General features: G+C 43.4%; 1 protein-coding gene across 5 annotated transcripts in view; it reads right to left on the bottom strand.

The window, feature by feature from the left end:
- Positions 1-22193, bottom strand: part of ARHGEF9 (Cdc42 guanine nucleotide exchange factor 9) — a 334089-nt gene that overhangs the window by 11212 nt on the left and 300684 nt on the right. For all 5 annotated transcript variants that reach the window (XM_087728130.1, XM_087728131.1, XM_087728134.1 and 2 more), the window contains one exon: positions 21769-21900. In XM_087728130.1, the coding sequence (XP_087584256.1) occupies positions 21769-21900 (132 nt within the window). The remainder of the gene's footprint in view (positions 1-21768; positions 21901-22193) is intronic.

The following is a 22193-nucleotide window of genomic DNA, read 5'->3' as shown; positions in this document are numbered from 1 at the left end:
ATAAATAAATCTTTGGCTTCCTGGTGTTGAACTCAGAATTCCTCAAGCAGGAAGGAGTTGAAGTTTCTGGTCATATTTTTTTGTCACATATGAAAAAAAAAGGACACTGTTAAGAGAAGTGTCAGATTGAAATATGAAATGTTTGCAATAGAAATTAGAAATAGAAACTGAGCAAACATCACCACAATTTAATAGCCAGTTGCACAGCGGAGACTTCAGCCAAGACTAATTTTATAGAAGTTTACTTAAACAGAGATTCATTTGGAACAGCTGGTGCTACTTATTTTTTAAAGAATTTTAAAAGGTAAAGTTATTTGAGCAGCTGACATAGGGGTACAGCAGATGTTCCCCTGATCTAGGTGAGTCCAGTTGGCTGAACATGCAGTCAACCGAGTTAATCATATCTTTAAGGAAAGAGTCAGGAGAGAAAAGGAGGAGAGAGAAGAAGGGGAAAGAAGAAGAAAGAGGAGGAGGAGCCAAAGGAAGGAAGGAAGGAAGGAGAAGCAGTAGGAGAAGGAGGGGGGGAGTTTTATGATCAAGGCAAGGAGAACATGGACTGAAGCAAGATTCTGTGGAGTTTTTAATGCAATGATGACGGAGCTTCCAGGGAGCTTCTAGACCACCTGATGTTGTTCAAAAGACATTTTTATCATCAATCACTCTTGACCATGTCTGGTGGAGCTTCAGGGGAGGTCCAATTGTTCTCACCATTAAAAAAATTCTCCTTAGTTCTAGGTTGTTTCTCTCCTTGATTAGTTTCCATCCATTGTTTCTTGTCTTGCTTTCTTGTGCTTTGGAAAATAGGTAGAGCCCCTTGTCTCTGCAGGAGCCCCTCAAATATTGGAAGACTGTCATCATGTCTCCCTGGGTCCTTCTTTTCACTAGACTAGGCATACTAAATTTCGGCCACCGTTCTTCGTACGTTTTAGCCACAAGGCCCCTAATCATCTTTGTTGCTCTTCTCTGCACCTCTTTACATCTTATTGTTTTACAATTATTTCCTATATTGCACACCTAAATGCTATTTAAATTATACCCACAGTAGAAGATTGAATTGTAAACTTGATGCACCACACAGAAATGCCAACCTTACCATTTTGTGGTAAAGTTGATTAAGCTTGGATAGATAAAGATAGAAAAGATAAAGACTTTTTTGAAAGACTACAAAACTTACATGAATTTTTTGTTGGAAGAAGAAAAGACAGAACTAATTATTTATGGGCTGGAGAATTAGAAAGGGTTAAAGAAGAAGGGAAGTGTATAGATCAAAATTCTATGTTTTCTTTCCTTAAAAATACTATTTAAATAATACCTGTAACTTTATTTTTGATCAGTCAATAGGCCATAATCAGAATACAGAATATAAAATACAAACATTAATAAAACCATATATAAAAATGGAATAAAATAGATTAAATTAAAAAAGAGAATGCAAATCATATTTATGTGTCATTTCTACAGTTTATCCCCATCAGACCGACATATGTGCTATTTAAATAATACATTTCCGAATCAATTTAGAATTCAAAACTTTGGGGTGCACTTTTCTTGTATCATCTTTGGGGCGATACTTTTAATGCCAACAGCTGAACCAGCCCTCTCAAAAACCAGCCGCATCTGATGGATGCCTGAATTCCAACCCAACCCTTCATTTGAGATAAGCAGATCTGCTAGCATCTTAATCAGCTGTGGCAGCACCAACCAAATGTATCAGCATATTAGAGAACATGGCTTACAATGGAGTGGCAAGGAAGAAGTGGGTGTAGCTGCTGCTTCAGCTGTATGAACTGCTTAGGGGAGAGGCTGTGATTGCTGCTGAAAGCGATTTTTAGCAAGCCAGAGTTATATTTTATATTTTAGCAAGCCACAATATAAAAAAGATGTAGATACTATGGAAAGAGTACAAAGAGTAACAAAAATGATTAGAGAGCTAAAGTTAAAACAATGCAGCTTTGCAGAAATTGGGTATGTTTGTAAGCTGTTTATTCTTTGTAAACTGCCTAGAGTCTCTGTGAATGAGTAGATGGTTATATAAATTTTCTAAATAACATAAAAGTAAAATGTCTATTGTAAATAAGGACTCAGGGTGGCATGATAGCAGTGTTAGAATATTTGAGGGGCTGCTACAAAGAAGGGGCGGGGTTAATCTATTTTCAAAAGCACCATAAGGCTAAAAAAGAAACAATAAATGGAAACAAATCAAGAACAAAACAACATAGAACTAAGGAGAATGGCAGTTGGACTTACCTGAACTGCATGTTTCGTAGAGTGGCGTGGGAGGAATAACACGTGGGTATTACCAAAGCCTTCTTGCCTATTGGAGACTGAGGTATTAATCTTTTGGAGCCACACCTCTGTACCTCCTCCTACTCTCCCAGATTACCGATGTATCATAGCAGACACTGAAAAAGGAAGGACAAACAGCCAACACATATCCTTCCTAATTGCTAAGGCTGAACCTGGACTCGCTCAGGCCCCCCTAGGCGCAGGGCGCCCAGAACGGGAGGGAAGTGACTCCTCCCACGCCACTCTACGAAACATGCAGTTCAGGTAAGTCCAACTGCCAGTTTCCGAAGAGAAGGCGTGGGAGGAGTAACACGTGGGACATACCAAAGCTAGATGTCCTGGGAGGGATTCGTTGGGCCTGAGCCCCCCGGGGAGTCCAGAACCCCCTGCAGGACCCTCCTGCCGAAGGCAGCCTCCGCGGAGGCGAAGGCGTCCAGTCTGTAGTGTTTAATGAAGGGAGAAGGAGAAGCCCAGGCGGCCGCCCGGCAAATCTCCTCTATGGGGGCCTGGGTGGACCAGGCTGCAGAAGTGGCTGCACTTCTAGTGGAATGAGCCGTGATGCCCTCAGGGACCGGGAGTCCTTGGGCCCTGTAGGCCTGTGAGATGGCCGCCCTAATCCATCTACTGATGGTGGCCGGGGAGACCTTGGCTCCCCGGGAGGAAGGCTGATAAGACACGAACAGAGCCTCCGAGCACCTAAAGGGGGCCGTGCGCTTCAGATATATGCGCAAGGCTCTCCTGACATCCAGCTTGTGCCAGGATTTCTCCCTGTCACCTGAGGGGTGAGGACAGAAGTCCGGGAGAATAATCTCGAGAGCCCTGTGAAAGGGGGAATTAACCTTGGGCATGAAAGCAGGGTCGAGTCTGAGGATGACCCGGTTATCTAAGAAGGTGCAGAGATCCACCCTACTGGAGAGGGCGTTGATTTCGGAAACTCTCCTGGCCGAGGTGATGGCGACCAGGAAAACAACCTTGAGGGTTAGGAGCTGAAAAGAGACCTCTCTCAGGGGCTCAAACGGGGCTTCGGTGAGGGCCTGAAGGACCGTAGGAAGGTCCCAGATGGGGAATCGATGGACCATTGAGGGTTTCAGATTCGCCGCCCCTTTGAGGAAGCGCTTTAGGAACGGATGTTGGGACAAGGGAGGAGCATTTACCCCTCCTAGGACCGTGGATAGGGCGGAGACTTGTCTCCTGAGCGTGCTAGTGGCTAGACCCTTTTCGTGTCCCTCCTGGAGGAAGTCCAGGACCTGTGGAACCGAGGCGGCAGCTGGACGGAGACCCTTAGCTCAGCACCAGTCTGCAAAGGCCACCCAAGACGCGTTGTAGATGCGCGTGGTGGACTGTCTCCTGGATGCCTCCACAGTTCTGATGACCTTTTCGGAATATTGAGCCTCCCTTAATTGTTCCCGCTCAATCGCCAGGCGGTCAGATGAAGCCACTCCGGGTTTGGATGTTCCAGAGACCCCTGGTGGAGGGCCAGCACCCCCGCTGGGATCCTCCAATGGGGAGCTGTGCACAGATCCACGAGGTCTGCCAACCAGGGGCGACGAGGCCAGAAGGGAGCCACCATTATCATCTCCGCTCCCTCCACCACGACCCTCCTCAGGACCCCGGGAATGAGGGGAAGGGGGGGAAAGGCATAAAGAAGACCTGGTGGCCATTTGCAACGAAGGGCGTCCGTGTCCATGGCTCCCCTGGTCGGAAACCTCGAAACGAACTCTGGCAGCTGGGCGTTCTGCGGGGTCGCGAAGAGGTCCACCGTCGGATGACCGAACCTCTCGCAGATCTGACGGAAGATCGAGGGATGGAGCTGCCACTCTCCGTTGTCCACCATCTCCCTGCTGAGCCAGTCTGCTTGATGGTTGTCCATTCCGGAGATGTGTTCGGCTTTTATGGACTGAAGGTGCCTCTCTGCCCAGTTCCCCAACCGCAGGGCCTCGTCGCAAAGGGCCCTGGAGTGGGTGCCGCCCTGTCGGTTTACGTGCGCCTTGGCCGCTACGTTGTCGGTCAGAACCAGGATGTGTTGACCAGCTACCGAGTCCTTGAAGTGTCGAAGAGCCAGATAGATGGCTCTGAGCTCCAGTCAGTTGATGTTGTTTCGCAGATCTGATGGGGTCCAGCGGCCCTGGGCGATCTGATTCTCCAGGTGGGCCCCCCAGCCGAAGAGACTTGCGTCTGTGGTGAGGATCCTCCTCGTCGGTTCTCTGAAGAGGCATCCTCTGTTCAGTGCTGGGGAGAGCCACCAACGGAGGGATAGTCGTACCTGGGGGGTTACTCTGATCCTGAAGGTAGCATCGCTCGTCCCGACTCTCTGGTGAGGTAGCAGGAACCACTGGAGCTCCCTGGCGTGCAGCCGGGCCCACGGTACGATTCCTATGCACGAGATGAACTTCCCCAGGAGCCTGGAAAGAAGAACTACAGGGACAGAGTGTAACTTGCAAACCTCAAGAATCATCTTAACGATGCTGTCCTTGCGATCTTGGGACAGGAAGACCTCCTCAGCTACCGAATCGATAATGGACCCTAGGTGAAGGAGCCTGGTGGAAGGGACCAGGTGGCTCTTCTCCAAGTTGATGGAGAACCCCAGGGCCCTCAGGGTGTCTATGGTGATTTTCAGGTCTCGTTCAGCCAAGCCGGGAGACCTGGCTAAGACGAGGATGTCATCCAAATAACGAAACAGACGGACTGGGAGGGAGCGTAGGTGACCAGCTGCTGCCGCCAGGATCTTGGTGAAAGTCCTGGGGGCTGAAGCCAGCCCAAAGGGAAGGGCCCTGTATTGGAAATGTTGCCCCTCATGTGAGAACCTGAGGAATTTACGGTGTTCCGGGGCGATCCTGATGTGTAAGTATGCCTCTGTGAGGTCGATAGAGGCAAGGAAGTCGCCCGGTCGAATGCCCTCCAGAATGGATTTTAGGGAGGCCATTTTAAATTTGCGGTATACCACCCTGGAATTCAGGAGCTTAAGGTCCAGGATGGCCCTCCATCCCCCTGAGCTCTTAGGGACTAAGAAGAGGTTCGAGTAGAACCCGGATCCCTCCTCCCCTTCTGGGACTCTTTCAATGGCCCTGATGTCAAGTAGATGTTTAATGGCTTTGGCCTTAAGGGCCCGCTTGGCCGGGTCCCTGGAGGGGGCGAAAGTGCGAAATCTGCTGGGGGGAAGAGAACGAAACTCCAGGTGTAGCCCGAGCCTTACAGACTGGAGAACCCACTCATCCGAGGTGACCCATTCCCAGGCATCCGCAAACAGGGAGAGACGACCGCCGATGGGGAAATCCGGGCCCGGATTACCTGAATCTGCGGAAGGGGCGACCGCCTCCCCCTCGGAAGGGCCGCTTGCCCTGCTGCTGGCCCCTGAATCTGTCCCTCTGGAACTGTCTATCCCCTTGCCTGTGGAATCTAGGGGTCTGGTACCTCTGATTCTGGTTGTCCCCGTCGGGTGGTCGGTACGGGGTCCTCCTGGGGTATGGCGCGTGGCGGAAGTCCGATCGCCTAGTTGTTGTTGGGAGCACCTTCCGCTTGTTCTTATCCTCTACGAGGAGAGGGTCCAGTGCCGTCCCGAATAGCTTCTCCCCGGTGTAGTCTGTGCCCGTTAGGTGCCACTTCATCCGGGATTCTGCCTGCCAGTGACGTAGCCAGAGCATGCACCTAGAAGCAACTGAGGAAGACATAACTCGGGCTGCATACTTTACCGCATCCAGCGTGGCGTCTGCTGAGAACTGCGTTGCCGCCAGCATCTTGGATATGTCTTGTAGCAGGCGCACATCAGAGGCCGGAGTCCTGTCCCTCAGCTGCTCCAACCATAGGACTGTGGACCTGTTAAAGAAAGAGGCGGAGGCAGCCGCCCTGATAGCCCAGGTGATAGCTTGAAAGGTTTTGCGCAGGACAATGTCTGCCTTCTTGTCCTCGGGTTTGAGGCAATTGGCAGTGTCTCCTGCAACCACTGTTGAGGATGAAGCCAGAGTGGCCACTGGGTTGTCCACCTCCGGTATCTGGAGAGCCTGGGCAAAAGTCTGATTAAGATTATAAAACTTTCTTTCATTTCCACCTGGGGTAGGGAAGGACCCTGGTTTTACCCACTGCGATTTAAGCACTTCCATGAACATCTCAGGCGTGGGGATCTCTTCCTTAACCACGGGGGGTCTATGGAAGGGTCCCTTTTTCTTCTTGCTCTTACCCTTGTCCGATGGTTCCGCTGCCGGTTTGGGATCCGGGAGGGGATCCAGATCGGCTGTGGCTGCAGCCTTGCGAAGTAAGGAACTGAATAAGGAAGGGGGGAAAAGCCCTGCAACGGTGGAATCATCCTCTGCCTGGGGATCCTCATCATCTGAGAATCCCACCTCCTTCAATTCTCCTTCCTCTAGGTCAGCTGGCTGTGGAGGGGGAGGGGGACCTGGTTTCCCTGGCTGCTGCTGTGCTGGGGTGCTCCTGCTGGATCCTAGGGGGATCCTGTGGGGCCCTGCTCCTGGAACCTTGAGGTTGCTGACCTAAGCTAGAAGCCATTACCTGGGCCAGAGCCCTGGCTAGCATGTCCTGGAAACTGTTGGTTAAGTCAGGTAAGGCAGGCTGTAGTTCTGGGGGCTGGGAATATTCCCTGGGCTCCGGAGAAAGGGGAGCCAGGCGAGGCCTGGTTGGGCTGGTGGTTCTGCGCCCAAAGGGATCCGCCCTGGAGTCCGCTGGGGGAGCAGGCGAAAGGGGGGGGCGATAAAGAGCTATGCCTTCTAAAGGAGCCCCCTGGAGAGGCTGGAGATGCTGCCCAGGGCCTCCACCCGGGCTGGGGCCCTGAGAGGGGAACGAGACCTGGAAGGGGAAGGGCTGATGGTCGCCCTGAATTCCCTGGCCGAGGCCCTGGTGTTTCTGGCCTCCTTCCTGGGGGCTGCCTGTTTGGGGGCCCTGGCCTTATCCCTCCTCAGTGGGGATCTCCCCCTGGGTGCTGGGGAAAAACCTCTGGAAGTTCCCTCGCCGGGATCCTCACCCCCTGGGGCCTTGGGCCTGGTGCCCTTGCTCCTGGTCGCCTCTGCCATTACTCACGGTTAGATGCACACCACCTCCTCCTCCTATAGCCGGCTGCAAGGTCGGATTCTGCTCTCAGGGGCTGGATCTGCTCCTTAAGCCCTTTGCTGATCTTCTGAAGCAGTTGCCGGCAGGCCCAGCTCTGGATTATCCCCCGGATCACTGGAGGGGTGGAGCCTAGAAGAAGCCTCTTCCGGCTTGCTGGAGCCTTCTGAGCACTTTGGGCCTCCGTAGGGAAGCTCCGATCACGTGCTCGACCACGTGGTCTTTTCAAAATGGCGACCGGGCCGATCCTCCTGCTGCTGGAGATCGTAGGGGGAAGCTCCTGGAAGTCCCCAAGCCTCACAGGTCCTCTTCTGCCTCCCACAGGCCTGGGCTTTGCCTGGATCGATCGTGCAAGGCAGAGGCTTCTTTGCCCTCTCTTATGCGACCAGTTGGTCGCATGGGGCGCACGCGCACACACTGGTTTGCAACGAGGCTTTTCCAGCGGTGCGGAGCACAGCGGAGGAGAGGTGAGGAGAAAGGCAAGGTCTTTGTCGGAATCCTTTGTAGCTAGAGATCGCTGATGCAAATATGAGGGAAAAAAACTCTAAGTCTTCGAAGAGAAGGGAGAGAAGGAAAAACACTCCTTTTCAGGCTTCAGACTGAGGTAATCTGGGAGAGTAGGAGGAGGTACGGAGGTGTGGCTCCAAAAGATTAATACCTCAGTCTCCAATAGGCAAGAAGGCTTTGGTAATACCCACGTGTTACTCCTCCCACGCCTTCTCTTCGGAAACATTTCCTAATCATGATAGCAATCAACCAACGGAACAGCTTGCCTTCAGAAATTGTGGATGCTCCATCACTGGAGAAGAGATTGAACAGCCGTTTGTCTGAAATGATATATAGGATTTCCTGCTTGAGCAGGGGATTGGACTAGAAGATCTCTAAGGTCCCTTCCAACTCTTTGATTCTTGTTATTTGTCTTGGATCTAAGATCAAATGGTGGAACTTTCCAAGGCATGGAGGACCATCAAGAAATGCCTTCAGTTGCTCTCCTGTTTGAAGATCTATCCCTCTGCATCTATCAACCCATCACTGATATTCTAACATTCGTCATTTCTTGTTTAAACTGCTCTGCAAAGTTACTGTCTATATTTAATGGTGCCAGATTTTGCTGTTATTAAAATGGAAACTGTTCTCCTACAAGGACAATTTCAGAAACCAGATATTCTCTAAGAATATTATTATAGGCTGGCATCCCTGCTCTCTTTTGTTCTGCTTCTTTCCCTTTCCCTTTATTTCAGGTCAAAGGTCCTGGAAATAATTTGGAGAAAGAGGATTGTTGGAATGATTAACCAGAAATAATATCCTGCTTTGCATTAAAAGCTGAGCTACTTTAGAAAAGTGACTCTGAGCTGCTGTCTGCGGAGAGTGGGACCTCAGCCTTGATTGTTTAAATCGAGATCTACTTCATTCCAATTTCTCTCCCTAATAATGAAAATTTAATCTGAAGCTTAATCAACTTTGCCACATGCTCTTGAAAGGTATTACCTGATCAAAGCTTGCCTGCAGACTTAAAAAAAGGAAAAAAAGAAAAGTGAGTGTGTTTTGTGGTGATAGTCTTAAAATAGAATTAATCTTACACAACTGCATATATCATATCTCAGCAAGAAAAAGTTAAACGATCCTAGAATTGAAAGGGACTCTTCAGGACACACAATCCAACCCCTGCTCAGTAAAGAAATGGAAATAGAATTTTCCTGATCAATGGCTGCCCACATCTGTGGAAAGACATCCAACAACAGAGGTGTCAACCATTTGCCAGGGAGCTGGTTCTGCTATGAAGCTATCCTTTGCATTCCATTTTGGGGTCAGTGTACTTCACTTAGATAAGAGGAACTGAAGAAGTAGACACAGCAATAATTTAAGAGCAGAACAAGCGGAATTACAAATTAAAAATAATTAAAATAATTTTAACTCAACTAAGTGTACTCAAAAATACTAGGAGAGAAAACCAAACAAGAGTTTAGCACTGGATCCACAGCTGGGAGAGACAACTTCTTCAGTTACAGAGGCTGACCAAGTAATTTTGGGGCCAAGCAATATTATTATTATTATTATTATTATTATTATTATTCAATTGTATCACAGCGGCCAGTTGTTTCGCCGGATTTGGCATTGGTTACTAGTCGGGCCCCACCCAGGGGCCTAGGACGTCGTAACATATTTTCGTAATATGCGTGCAGATCCAAGCAGGGCGGCTTTTTGCATTTGACTGATGGTGATTTTGTCAATTTTTAACTGTTTTAAATGTAATTCCAGTGCTTTTGGAATAGCACCCAGTGTGCCAATTACCACTGGAATTACCACTGCTGGTTTGTGCCATAGTCGTTGAATTTCGATTTTTAAGTCCTGGTATCTTGCGATTTTTTCATGTTCCTTCTCGGCGACCCTGCTATCACCTGGTATTGCAATGTCTATGATTGTGACCTTATTTTTCTCAACCAGTGTGATGTCTGGTGTATTATGCGCCAGTATTTTGTCAGTTTGTATACGGAAATCCCACAAGATCTTGACCATCTGATTTTCGGTGACTTTTTCAGGCTGATGTTCCCACCAGTTTTTTGCTGTTTTGATATTATAATTTTTGCATAAATTCCAATGGATCATTTGCGCTACTGAATTGTGCCGCAATTTATAATCAGTCTGCGCGATTTTTTTACAGCAGCTGAGTATGTGATCAACAGTTTCATCAGCTTCTTTGCAAAGTCTGCATTTGGCATCATCAGAGGATTTTTCGATTTTGGCCTTAATGGCATTTGTGCGGATAGCTTGTTCTTGCGCAGCCAGGATTAGTGACTCTGTTTCTTTCTTTAATGTACCTGTTGTTAACCATAACCAAGTTTGTTCACTGTCCACTTTATCTTTTATTTTTTCCAGAAATTGGCCATGCAGTGCTTTGTTCTGCCAACTCTCCATTCTTGATTTTATCACATCTTTTCGGTATTCTTGTTTCGTCTGTTGGGCCTTCAGTAGATTTTTGTTCTTTACTTCGATTAATAGATGTTCTTGATTTTCTTTTAAATAATCAGCCAGTCCATGTTTTTCTTCTTCAACTGTTTGCTTCACTTGTAATAATCCTCTGCCACCTGATTTTCGGGGCAGATATAGTCTATCAGTATCACCACGTGGATGTAAACTGTAGTGCATTGTCATTAGTTTCCTGGTTTTTCGGTCCAAAAGGTCCAAATCAGCTTGTGTCCAGTTAACTATACCAGCTGTGTATCTTATAACTGGTATTGCCCAAGTATTTATGGCCTTGATTGTATTTCCACCATTCAATTTAGATTTTAAAATTTTCCTAACTCTGTTGGTGTACTCTCGCCTGACAATAGTTTTTACTTCTCCATGCTTGATATTATCCAACTGTAGAATGCCTAAGTATTTGTAGGCTTCATTTTCACTGCATTTAATTAGTTGGCCATTGGGCATTTCAATTCCCTCACATGCAGTGATTTTGCCTCTTTTTATGGATACAGTGGCGCATTTTTCCATGCCAAACTGCATTGAAATATCGGTGCTGAATACTCGGACTGTGTTTGTCAATGATTGGATTTCTATTTCTGACTTTCCATAGAGTTTCAAATCATCCATATATAGTAAATGCGAAATTTTTTCAGCTTCTTTGGCTGTTTGGTAGCCTAATTTCATTTTTTTTAAAGATTACTGATAGTGGGATCATTGCGATGATGAAGAGAAGAGGTGAAAGTGAATCACCCTGGAAAATTCCTCGCTTGATATTAACCATTCCGTAGATCTCATTCCCTACTGCCAACTCAGTTCTCCATTGTTTCATCGCCTTTTCAGTAAAGGATGTAATTATTATTATTATTATTATTATTATTATTATTATTATTATTATTATTATTATTATTATTATTATTATTATTATACAATTGTATCACAGCGGCCAGTTGTTTCGCCGGATTTGGCATTGGTTACTAGTCAGGCCCCACCCAGGGGCCTAGGACGTCGTAACGTATTTTCGTAATATGCGTGCAGATCCAAGCAGTGCGGCTTTTTGCATTTGACTGATGGTGATTTTGTCAATTTTTAACTGTTTTAAATGTAATTCCAGTGCTTTTGGAATAGCACCCAGTGTGCCAATTACCACTGGAATTATCACTGCTGGTTTGTGCCAATTATTATTATTATTATTATTATTATTATTATTATTATTATTATTATTATTATTATTATTATTATTATTATTATTATTATTATACAATTCTATCACGGCGGCCAGTTGTTTCGCCGGATTTGGCATTGGTTACTAGTCGGGCCCCACCCAGGGGCCTAGGACGTCGTAACGTATTTTCGTAATATGCGTGCAGATCCAAGTAGTGCGGCTTTTTGCATTTGACTGATGGTGATTTTGTCAATTTTTAACTGTTTTAAATGTAATTCCAGTGCTTTTGGAATAGCACCCAGTGTGCCAATTACCACTGGAATTATCACTGCTGGTTTGTGCCAATTATTATTATTATTATTATTATTATTATTATTATTATTATTATTATTATTATTATTATTATTATTATACAATTCTATCACGGCGGCCAGTTGTTTCGCCGGATTTGGCATTGGTTACTAGTCGGGCCCCACCCAGGGGCCTAGGACGTCGTAACGTATTTTCGTAATATGCGTGCAGATCCAAGCAGTGCGGCTTTTTGCATTTGACTGATGGTGATTTTGTCAATTTTTAACTGTTTTAAATGTAATTCCAGTGCTTTTGGAATAGCACCCAGTGTGCCAATTACCACTGGAATTACCACTGCTGGTTTGTGCCATAGTCGTTGAATTTCGATTTTTAAGTCCTGGTATCTTGCAATTTTTTCATGTTCCTTCTCGGCGACCCTGCTATCACCTGGTATTGCGATGTCTATGATTGTGACCTTATTTTTCTCAACCAGTGTGATGTCTGGTGTATTATGCCCCAGTATTTTGTCGGTTTGTATACGGAAATCCCACAAGATCTTGACCATCTGATTTTCGGTGACTTTTTCAGGCTGATGTTCCCACCAGTTTGTTGCTGTTTTAATATTATAATTTTTGCACAAATTCCAATGGATCATTTGTGCTACTGAATTGTGCCGCAATTTATAATCAGTCTGCGCGATTTTTTTACAGCAGCTGAGTATGTGATCAACAGTTTCGTCAGCTTCTTTGCAAAGTCTGCATTTGGCATCATCAGAGGATTTTTCGATTTTGGCCTTAATGGCATTTGTGCGGATAGCTTGTTCTTGCGCAGCCAGGATTAGTGACTCTCTTTCTTTCTTTAATGTACCTGTTTTTAACCATAACCAAGTTTGTTCCCTGTCCACTTTATCTTTTATTTTTTCCAGAAATTGACCATGCAGTGCTTTGTTCTGCCAACTCTCCATTCTTGATTTTATCACATCTTTTCTGTATTCTTGTTTTGTCTGTTGGGCCTTCAGTAGATTTTTGTTCTTTACTTCGATTAATAGATGTTCTTGACTTTCTTTTAAATAATCAGCCAGTGCATGTTTTTCTTCTTCAACTGTTTGCTTCACTTGTAATAATCCTCTGCCACCTGATTTTCGGGGCAGATATAGTCTATCAGTATCACCACGTGGATGTAAACTGTAGTGCATTGTCATTAGTTTCCTGGTTTTTCGGTCCAAAAGGTCCAAATCAGCTTGTGTCCAGTTAACTATGCCAGCTGTGTATCTTATAACTGGTATTGCCCAGGTATTTATGGCCTTGATTGTATTTCCACCATTCAATTTAGATTTCAAAATTTTCCTAACTCTGTTGGTGTACTCTCGTCTGACAATAGTTTTTACTTCTCCATGCTTGATGTTATCCAACTGCAGAATGCCTAAGTATTTGTAGGCTTCATTTTCTTTGCATTTAATTAATTGGCCATTGGGCATTTCAATTCCCTCACATGCAGTGATTTTGCCCCTTTTTATGGATACAGTGGCGCATTTTTCTATGCCAAACTGCATTGAAATATCGGTGCTGAATACTCGGACTGTATTTGTCAATGATTGGATTTCTATTTCTGACTTTCCATAGAGTTTCAAATCATCCATATATAGTAAATGCGAAATTTTTTCAGCTTCTTTGGCTGTTTGGTAGCCTAATTTCATTTTTTTTAAGATTACTGATAGTGGGATCATTGCGATGATGAAGAGAAGAGGTGAAAGTGAATCACCCTGGAAAATTCCTCGCTTGATATTAACCATTCCGTAGCTCTCATTCCCTACTGCCAACTCAGTTCTCCATTGTTTCATTGCCTTTTCAGTAAAGGATGTAATATTTTTGCTAATGCCAGTTGTTTCTAAGCATTTTATGATCCAACTATGTGGCAGTGAGTCAAATGCCTTTTTGTAATCAATCCAGACCATATTCAAGTTCGTTTTTCTGTTCTTACAATTTTCTAATATCATTTTATCAATTAGAAGCTGATCTTTTGTGCCCCTGCTCCTTCTTTTGTTGCCTTTTTGCTCTACTGGCAAGATGTTGTTTGTTTCCAAATAATCCATCATGTTATCTGCAATAATGCCTGTGAGTAATTTGAAGGTTGTTGGCAAGCATGTTATTGGTCTGTAGTTTTCAGGTGTTGTTCCTTTAGTTGGATCTTTCTGAATCAAGTATGTTTTTCCAGTTGTCAACCATTCATCAATTTGGCCCTTTTGTAAAATTTCATTCAGTTGCCTGGCCAATATTGCATGTAAACTGGTCAGATATTTGAGCCAGAAACCATGTAATTGGTCCTTTCCAGGTGATGTCCAATTCTTTACCTTTTTAACTCGATTTTTGACCATCTCAGTTGTTATTTCTAATACTTGCATTTGTTTGTTGCCAATGCTTTTCTCAAAGTCATGTATCCACTTTGCTTCCTTGTTGTAGTCCTTTGCATTTTCCCACAATTCTTTCCAGAATTCAACTGTGGCCTGTTTTTCTGGTTTTTCAATTTTGGTGTCACCATTTACATTAAGACTTTGATAAAAACGCCGTTGGTCTGATCGAAATTGCTGATTTTGTTTATATTGGATGATTCGTGCCTCATATCTTTCAATTTTTCTAGCTGTTGCTGTTATCTGCTGTTTTACAATTTCTACAGCTTCATTGATGTTTCTTGTATCCAATCTATATCTCCTGATTAGCCGATCTATGATTTTGTTGTTTTTAAGCCGTTGCTCATGCATGTTCTTTAAGTTACTAGCATCTGCCCTTAATGTTTTTATTTTTTGTTCTAAACGGATTTTCCACTTTGGCTTTGATGCTTTTTCTGTTGTATGACTAGGTACTTTAATTTTAATGCCTAGTTCATTAGTGACTATTACAGCTGCGCTGTACATTAACTGGTTTGTTTCCAAGATGGATCCTGGTTCAATTGTTGAAAACACTGCATTAACCATTTTCATGATAGGGGCCAAAATTTTCTTCGGCACAGTTTTTAGTGATGGTAAACGTTGCCTTTCCTCATTAAGCAGAAAATGTTCCATGATCTTATCCTTCAATTCTTTTTGTTTTTGAGTTAGTTCATCAGTTGGTTCAATGATAACTGGTTCTAGTGGTGGTGATGTTATTTCCTCCCCGAGAGCTTCTTCTGGGAGTTCTACTATAGTGTCTTTAGTTGTGTCTTGAATATCAGTTATTTCCGCTTGTGATATTGTTTTTTGGGTTTTGCAATTTGCCTGAATTTCCTCATGTTCAACTTCACTAAACACTTTATTCCGTATAATAAATCGCCTTTGATCTGCTAGTCGTTGTTCACTAACATTTGAATCTGGATATTGTTGTTTCCATAATTCATACATTCACTTTAAATAGCCTCTTTTTTCTGGCTCTGAGTTGTAGTAACAGGCCATTATGGCACGGTTTATTATTATTATTATTATTATTATTATTATTATTATTATTATTATTATTATTATTATTATTATTAGATTTTTATCCCACCTTTGTTACTTTTTAAGTAATTCAAGGCAGTGAAAAAACTAATACTTCATTCTCCTTCTATTTTCTATACAACAACCCTGTGATGAGGATTGGGCTGAGAAAGTGTGCCTGGCCCAAAATCACCCACCTGGCTTTCATGCCTAAGATGGGATCTGACCTCCACCTCCTGCCTTCTAGCTAGGTCAAAATGGCTCTCTTAGTCCAATTGAGCTTACAGGGCTTGTGATAAGGAAAAATAGGAAGAAAGAGCACAATGTCTCCCATCTTGAACTTCTCAATGTAGAACAGATATAAATCTAAATAAATAACTGAATATATACTATAATTTACAAGGGAGAAAAAACTTCCAGGGTGGAAGCAAGAGAGTGAGCTATGCCTGTCATGGTGTATCTATCTAGTCAAAATCCTTAACAATTTCCTGTTAGATTCTGTAGGAAGTTAGCACTCCCCCCCCCCTATAAAAATGAAATATCCTAGGAAATATTGAAAAGGCAGAATATTACATTTCCCTGGATCAGAAATGGAGAAACATATTTTAGGCAGGAAACAGACTCACTCTTCATAGCCCCCACTTTCCTTAATGGGCCATTAAAATGCCTAAGCCAGTCTATTCCACATAATAAAGATGTTTGGGGCAAGTGAGTGCAACTAGAAGTCCCGGGGATGCAGAAGCTCTGCAAATTTCCCCAAACTTGTACAAAATTTCTAACAAAACAGAAAAAGAATTAAGAACATACCAATATTTGTAGCTAAGGGTTGGAATGAGGAGGGTTTGGTGCTTTTTGAGTATGAACTGGGCTACTGTACTCATTGCATTTACATGGTTCTTGGTTTTGTGTAGCTCTTTCAGTTATTAATTAAGGTGTTGATGGTTGGCTATTAAGTGATTGTTTCCTTCTGCTGCCACACCCTTTGCTCCTAAGTATCTGTTAGGCAGGTGATAAATCAGCACTCCTATTGACTGACAAAGAGCCCATTTCCCAGACTTCAATCATCTCTTTGGCTATTTTTGTCCCTGCTCAGCCAATAATCATAGTAGCTGTGAAATTGAATGCATGTCCTTGTTCATTGCAATTTGAGACCACCAATGATGAATTATGGTAGCTTTGTCCGAATGAGGACTAATTTGTGCATTATCTCCAACACCCCAGTTGGTGGGTTACAAAATAACATAAAGAAAGGTCAGAGGAGTTAGCATCACTACTACAAACCTGTGGAGGTTTAAGGAGGCTTCCTTAAACCTCCACAGAGGGTCCTTCAAGCATCTTCCCCAAATGTTTCTGTAATACAGTAGCATGACTATAAATGCCTTTATGTCAAAATAGCACTGTAGTGCATTTCTAATACTGTTAGAAATATTAGAAGTATAATACTTGTACATAATGGTGGTACATTTCTAATACTCAGCTCCACACCAAATTATATTGCAAATATGTACCTGCAGATATTTTATTTTATTGATGTTATTATTTAATTTATGGCCAGCTTTTCTGTTGACACTGTGTAAAGGCTTCAAGGGGTGTTTTTTTTTGAAGATGTTTCCTCCTCCTTGCAGAATTCTGGGGAGGAATTCACTGGTGGGAAGACTCACAAAGGTGCCAATTTCTCCTTCTGAACAACACAGACAAGAAAGCCCTTTAATTTCACATGAAGAAGTCTGCTGAAAAGGAGCTAAGGAGTAAGGAGAAAAGAGCAGCAAAGCTTTTTTTCAGCTGCCCTTTTCTCCTTTTCAAAAGTGATGAGAGACTCCACAGTCTTCTCCCTTTTTTATCCCAACTTCTAGAAATTGCAAACTCACCCAGAAAGCATGGCCCTGAAGGCAACTGGGAGACCTAAATTTTCTTCTCTGACTGATCACAGGTGCTACGGAGAACCACATTCACAGATTAATGCAGCTTCCCTTTCTTTTTCAAATAAGTCAGGAGCAGCTATGGAACAACTGTGGGCCTCTTTTAGTCCTGACACCCCCTCTCAATCAGATGGGAGCCTTATGGTCCTTTTCCAAAACCATTTTGAGAGACAAAATCTGCTCTATTGTCTGGTCTTCAACTTCTTGGCATTAATGCAAGCTGTCAAGCAATGTGATGCACTTACAGAGCCAAGGTGGCACAGTGGTTAAATGCAGCACTGCAGGCTACTTAAGCTGACTGTAGTTCTACAGTTCGGCTGTTCAAATCTCACCGGCTCAGGGTTGACTCAGCCTTCCATCCTTCCGAGGTGGGTAAAATGAGGACCCGGATTGTTGTTGGGGGCAATATGCTGACTCTGTAAACCGCTTAGAGAGGGCTGAAAGCCCTATGAAGCGGTATATAAGTCTAACTGCTATTGCTATTGCTATTGCTATCTGACTTTTGCCAAGCTCAGTATGGCAAGAAATGATGAAAGAAACGAGAGCCACTTAGACGTCAAGCGGGGGTTTGAATTCAACAATAAGGAACCTTGGCAATTTCAATAGGAACCTCAGCTCTCTGAGATGGGATTTCTTTGAACACCTCACATGCCCTCTTCTTGACCTTTCTGCAGCTCAGCCTGAGCTTCCATTTATGAGATAAGGTAGTAATAAATTCTTTTCCTCTGTTGACCTTCCTTCCTTCCCTCCCTCTTCAAATCATTCATGACTTCTGGCAACTGCCTGGATTAGTCCCTGCAATTTTCTTGGCAAAATTACTTAGCCATGACCTCCTTCTAGTCCTCTAGACGGGACTAGAATTCCTGGTCTCCCAGTTTTTAGCCTGGTGTCTTTAAACGCTGTTTCAAACTGGGCCTTGGGTTTCTTGTTTTCTCTCATAATCTTTCAAACCTACCACTGCTTTATGGGATCATTTGATTCTCAGGCTCTGATTAATGCTGATCTGTGATATTATTATGTCAAGGTATCATAGTACAACACCTGACCTACATAATAGCTAAGTTAAAAACTGAAATAGGGACAGATGTTTCTACATCACCCTTCTCTTTATTTTAGCTATAGGTTCACTCTACCACACAACCTGCTGTTGGTCTAAACAAGAGGATATCTTTAATGAATTCTAAAATTTCAACCTGTGCAATTTGTCACAATCTGCATTTCCTCTGCATCTTTATTCCCCTTTAAGCTGCAATCATATTGATGTATGGACCCAGCTCTAGAGTTTCATAGCAACACTACATAAAATAGATTTTACCAAGCCTGATTTTATTATGTTTTATCGATGCTCCTTTGAATGTTGAAATGGAGAAAAGGCAAAAAATGTAAATACATTTCAGGAATGAAAAGCCCAAGACTAACTGCATGATGCCATGTGGAGATTTAGATGCAAAACACTGGGGAAGTGGCTGGATTCAAAAGCCCCCGCTTTAGCATTTTGGAATGCTAAAAATCAAATATCTAGCCAAAAGGGATTTTTTTTCTACTGATAAACCAGTAAAAATGTCACATCTATTAAAATCACACAAGCTGCTATTACAATGGCTTGCAACAAATAGTCCTTGGCTTACGGCCACAATTGAGCCCAAAATTTATGTTCATAAGTGAGACATTTGTTAAATGATTTTGGCCCCATTTTCCAACCTGACTTCTCACTGTTGTTAAATGAATCATGGCAACTCTTAAAAGTTGGTAATATGGTTATTAAGCAAATCTGGCTTCCATGTTGACTTTGCTTGTCAGAAGGTCGCAAAAGAGGATAACTGAATCTTGCAACACTGCGAGCGTCATAAATATGAGTCAGTCACCAAGTGTCTGAATTTTGATCACGTGACCATGGAGATGCTGCAATGGTCGTAAGAGTGAAAAGTGGTCACATGCCATTTTTCAGTGCCGTTGTCGCTTCGAACGGTCACTAAATGAACTGTTGTAAGTTGAGGACTATTTCTCTTTGTGTCACACAGACAGCACATACAACAGGGTGAATGAGTCATTTGAATACAATTTTACTTAGATATGGGGAATTGAACTAGAGACAGAGTGAATCCCAAGGCAATTAACATCAGAGTTAACTGAATAAACAGAAAGGATCCCCATTGGCTTTGTAAACAGAACTACCCACTCAGGCCAAGATACTCAGCTTCTGATATATGACACAGGATCTTATTTGCCACATTACAAAAAAGATTTTGAGACTTTGGAAAAAGTGCAGAGTAAAGGCCTGGAGACTAAAGCATATGAAGAACAGCTGCAGAAATTGAGTTTGGCTAGTCTTGAGAACAGAAGGACTAGGGGTGACATGAGAGCAATCTTCCAGTATTTGAGGGGCTGCCACAGAGAAGAGGGGGTCAGCCTATTCTCCAAAGCATCTGAAAGGAGAACAAAAAGTAATGGATGGAAACTAATCAAGGAGAGAAGCAATCTAGAACTAAGCACAAGCTTCCTGACAGAAAGAACAATTAACCAGTGGAAGGGCTTCCCTCCGGAAGTTGTGGGTGCTCCATCACTGGAGGTTTTAAAGAAGAGACTGGAAAGCCATTTGTCTGAAATGGTACAGGGTCCTGCTTGAGCAGGGAGTTGGACTAGAAGACCTCCAAGGTCCCTTCCAGCTCTATTCTGATTAATTAGCTTTAGCCTCAAAGATGAAATCAACAAAGAACAGAGGGATTCAAAGCTGATCCACAAAAGGCATTATTTCTTTTGGCCTCATTTGGATTACCTGATGAGGTGAGGGATAGACTTAATGTATCCTCATATGACCCTCTGCCAATGAAATCACAGTTCCTTCCTCCACTGCTAAAGAACAAATCCAGAAATGAATCACCTAGATTTAATTTCATCTATACAAATTTGAAAGCCCTTCAAGAAAAAACTTAAGTGCAATGGAAAATTACTAATGGGGGAGACTGATTTCAGGACTAGCTCATCTACTCCCCCTTCTTCCTTTTAAGGAATCTTTTAAGCTACATATTTATAATAATTTCCCTGGAAATAAATCTAACACTGGACAAATCAACATAAATTGAGGCACTTTCAATGGCAAAGTTGAAAAGATATTCTTAACCACTGAGGATCTGAGGGTTTTTCTTTTAAAAAATAGTCTATCTTCTCGCTTTTGAGTACAATTTCTCTTGATGATAATTTTTACTGTACATTTCCCAATACTACTATTGCAACTTTTTACTGTAAATTTCCAAATGCTCTCTCTATACCTTTTGCAGGACATATATTTCAGGACATGTCATTGCATGACATACAATCATGCAGTGACAGAGCAATGGAGAGAGAAGACAGTGTTATCTACCTGCTAAAATTTTAAAACAAACAAAAGTTTCCTAACTGTTGAACATTTTAGCTTGTATTTGACACTCATGCATTCCATCTCTCCCTTCCTTCTTTTTTTTTTGCTGGAGAAAGTGGCTTATGAGAATAAGTAGCCAATGTGCAGTGGCGTACTTTCCTTTATCACTTACAATGAATGTGTGCTTCAAACCTATCTCTGAAAAGAAGACTGGACACGTTCATGGTTCCTGCCTTGCTGTGGCTGAAGGGGCGTGCACATCTCAAAGAAGCTATGAGCTATGCTGTGCAGGGTCACCCAAGATGGACAGGTCCTAGTGGAGAGTTCTCACAAAATGTAATCCTCCTGGAGAAAGAAATGGCAACCCACTCCAGCATCCTTGCCAAGAAAACCCCATGGCCAGTACCAAAAGGCTAAAAGACATGATGCTGGAAGGTGACCCATCAAGTCAGAAGGTGTCCAATAACCCTAGGAGACAGTAGAGGTCAGGGGGGGCTGGCATGCAACAGTCCATGAGGTTATGAAGAGTTGGAAACGATTTAGCAACTGAGCAATAACAAGGAAGGCTGCTCTTTGATCTAAGATGGGCGACCATGACCATCTTTTGGGAGAAGGAAAACATGTTTTTTAAAAACCCCAAGATCATAGCAGGTGGTATAAGGCCCCACAACATCACCCCACTAATTCCAAGAAGGGAAATTAGCCTCCAAGGGATTGTCTATTTTGGCAAGGACCATTTGTAATAGTATGTGAGAATGACGGTAGGAGACAAAGCCATGGCCCAGAGCTGCATAACAGGCAAAGAAAGCAACTCAGAAAGAAACCTCAGTCACTTCTCAGGCTGTAAAACAAACGGGGAAGATTTATACTTTCAGACTTTCAAGATTCTGTTAATGTAGCCTTACAATAAATTTGAATCAGCTCAGCTGGTCATGTTTCCTGTCTGCTCCACCTGGGGAGACGGAACCATTTCAGGGGCTCACAATGTTATATATTGTCACAATATGAGAAAAGATGTTGAGATTTTGCAGAGAAGGGCAACAAAGATCACTGCAGCTTTTCAAGAAGAGATTGGACAGCCAATTGTTCAAAATAGTATAGGGTCTCCTGCTTGAGCATGGAGTCGGACTAGAAGACCTCCAAGGTCCCTTCCAATTCTGATGTTCTGTTAAGGCAGCTGCAAAATGGGTGTTGCAGGACCCAGTACAACTTAGGGATACAGGTTGACTTTCCATACCATAAACCCAAATTCACTGTTCATCCGGAGGAGACTCAAAAATGTCCTTACCTTTTTGCAAAGAACCATCTGGTGATCAAAGAGGAAGAAGACCCGCTGCTGGCTTCGTCCGTAAGGCTGATATATCCATGACATCTCTCCCGTGTAGATCAACTCAGAGCTGCGATCCAAAATGTCCTCTCCCTGAAATGAAAGGAGAAGCAATCACCCCAAAACCAAAACCTAGCACCAGAACAAAGAGATTTGAAAGTCCCTATGTTTAAGTTAGCTTTATTCAGAAGTGGCCTCTCTTTCTTAGCTACCTACACAACATTTCCTATAATAGATTAGAAAGTTAAAAAGATTCAGCAATTAAGCTCAATTCTTGATGAAGGCATCTGTGCAATCAACTCATTTTATTTTGTTTCCTGGGCCTATATGATGCTCTAATCATAGCTGACTTTATATATAGCATTAAATAAATTGAGGTTTATTCT

This window comes from Thamnophis sirtalis, unplaced genomic scaffold (assembly GCF_051295495.1).
Source record: "Thamnophis sirtalis isolate CommonGarterSnake01/CBP01778 unplaced genomic scaffold, rThaSir2_p1.2 scaffold_13, whole genome shotgun sequence".
NCBI classification, from domain to species: Eukaryota; Metazoa; Chordata; class Lepidosauria; order Squamata; family Natricidae; genus Thamnophis; species Thamnophis sirtalis.
This window is presented reverse-complemented; position numbering and strand designations above follow the sequence as displayed.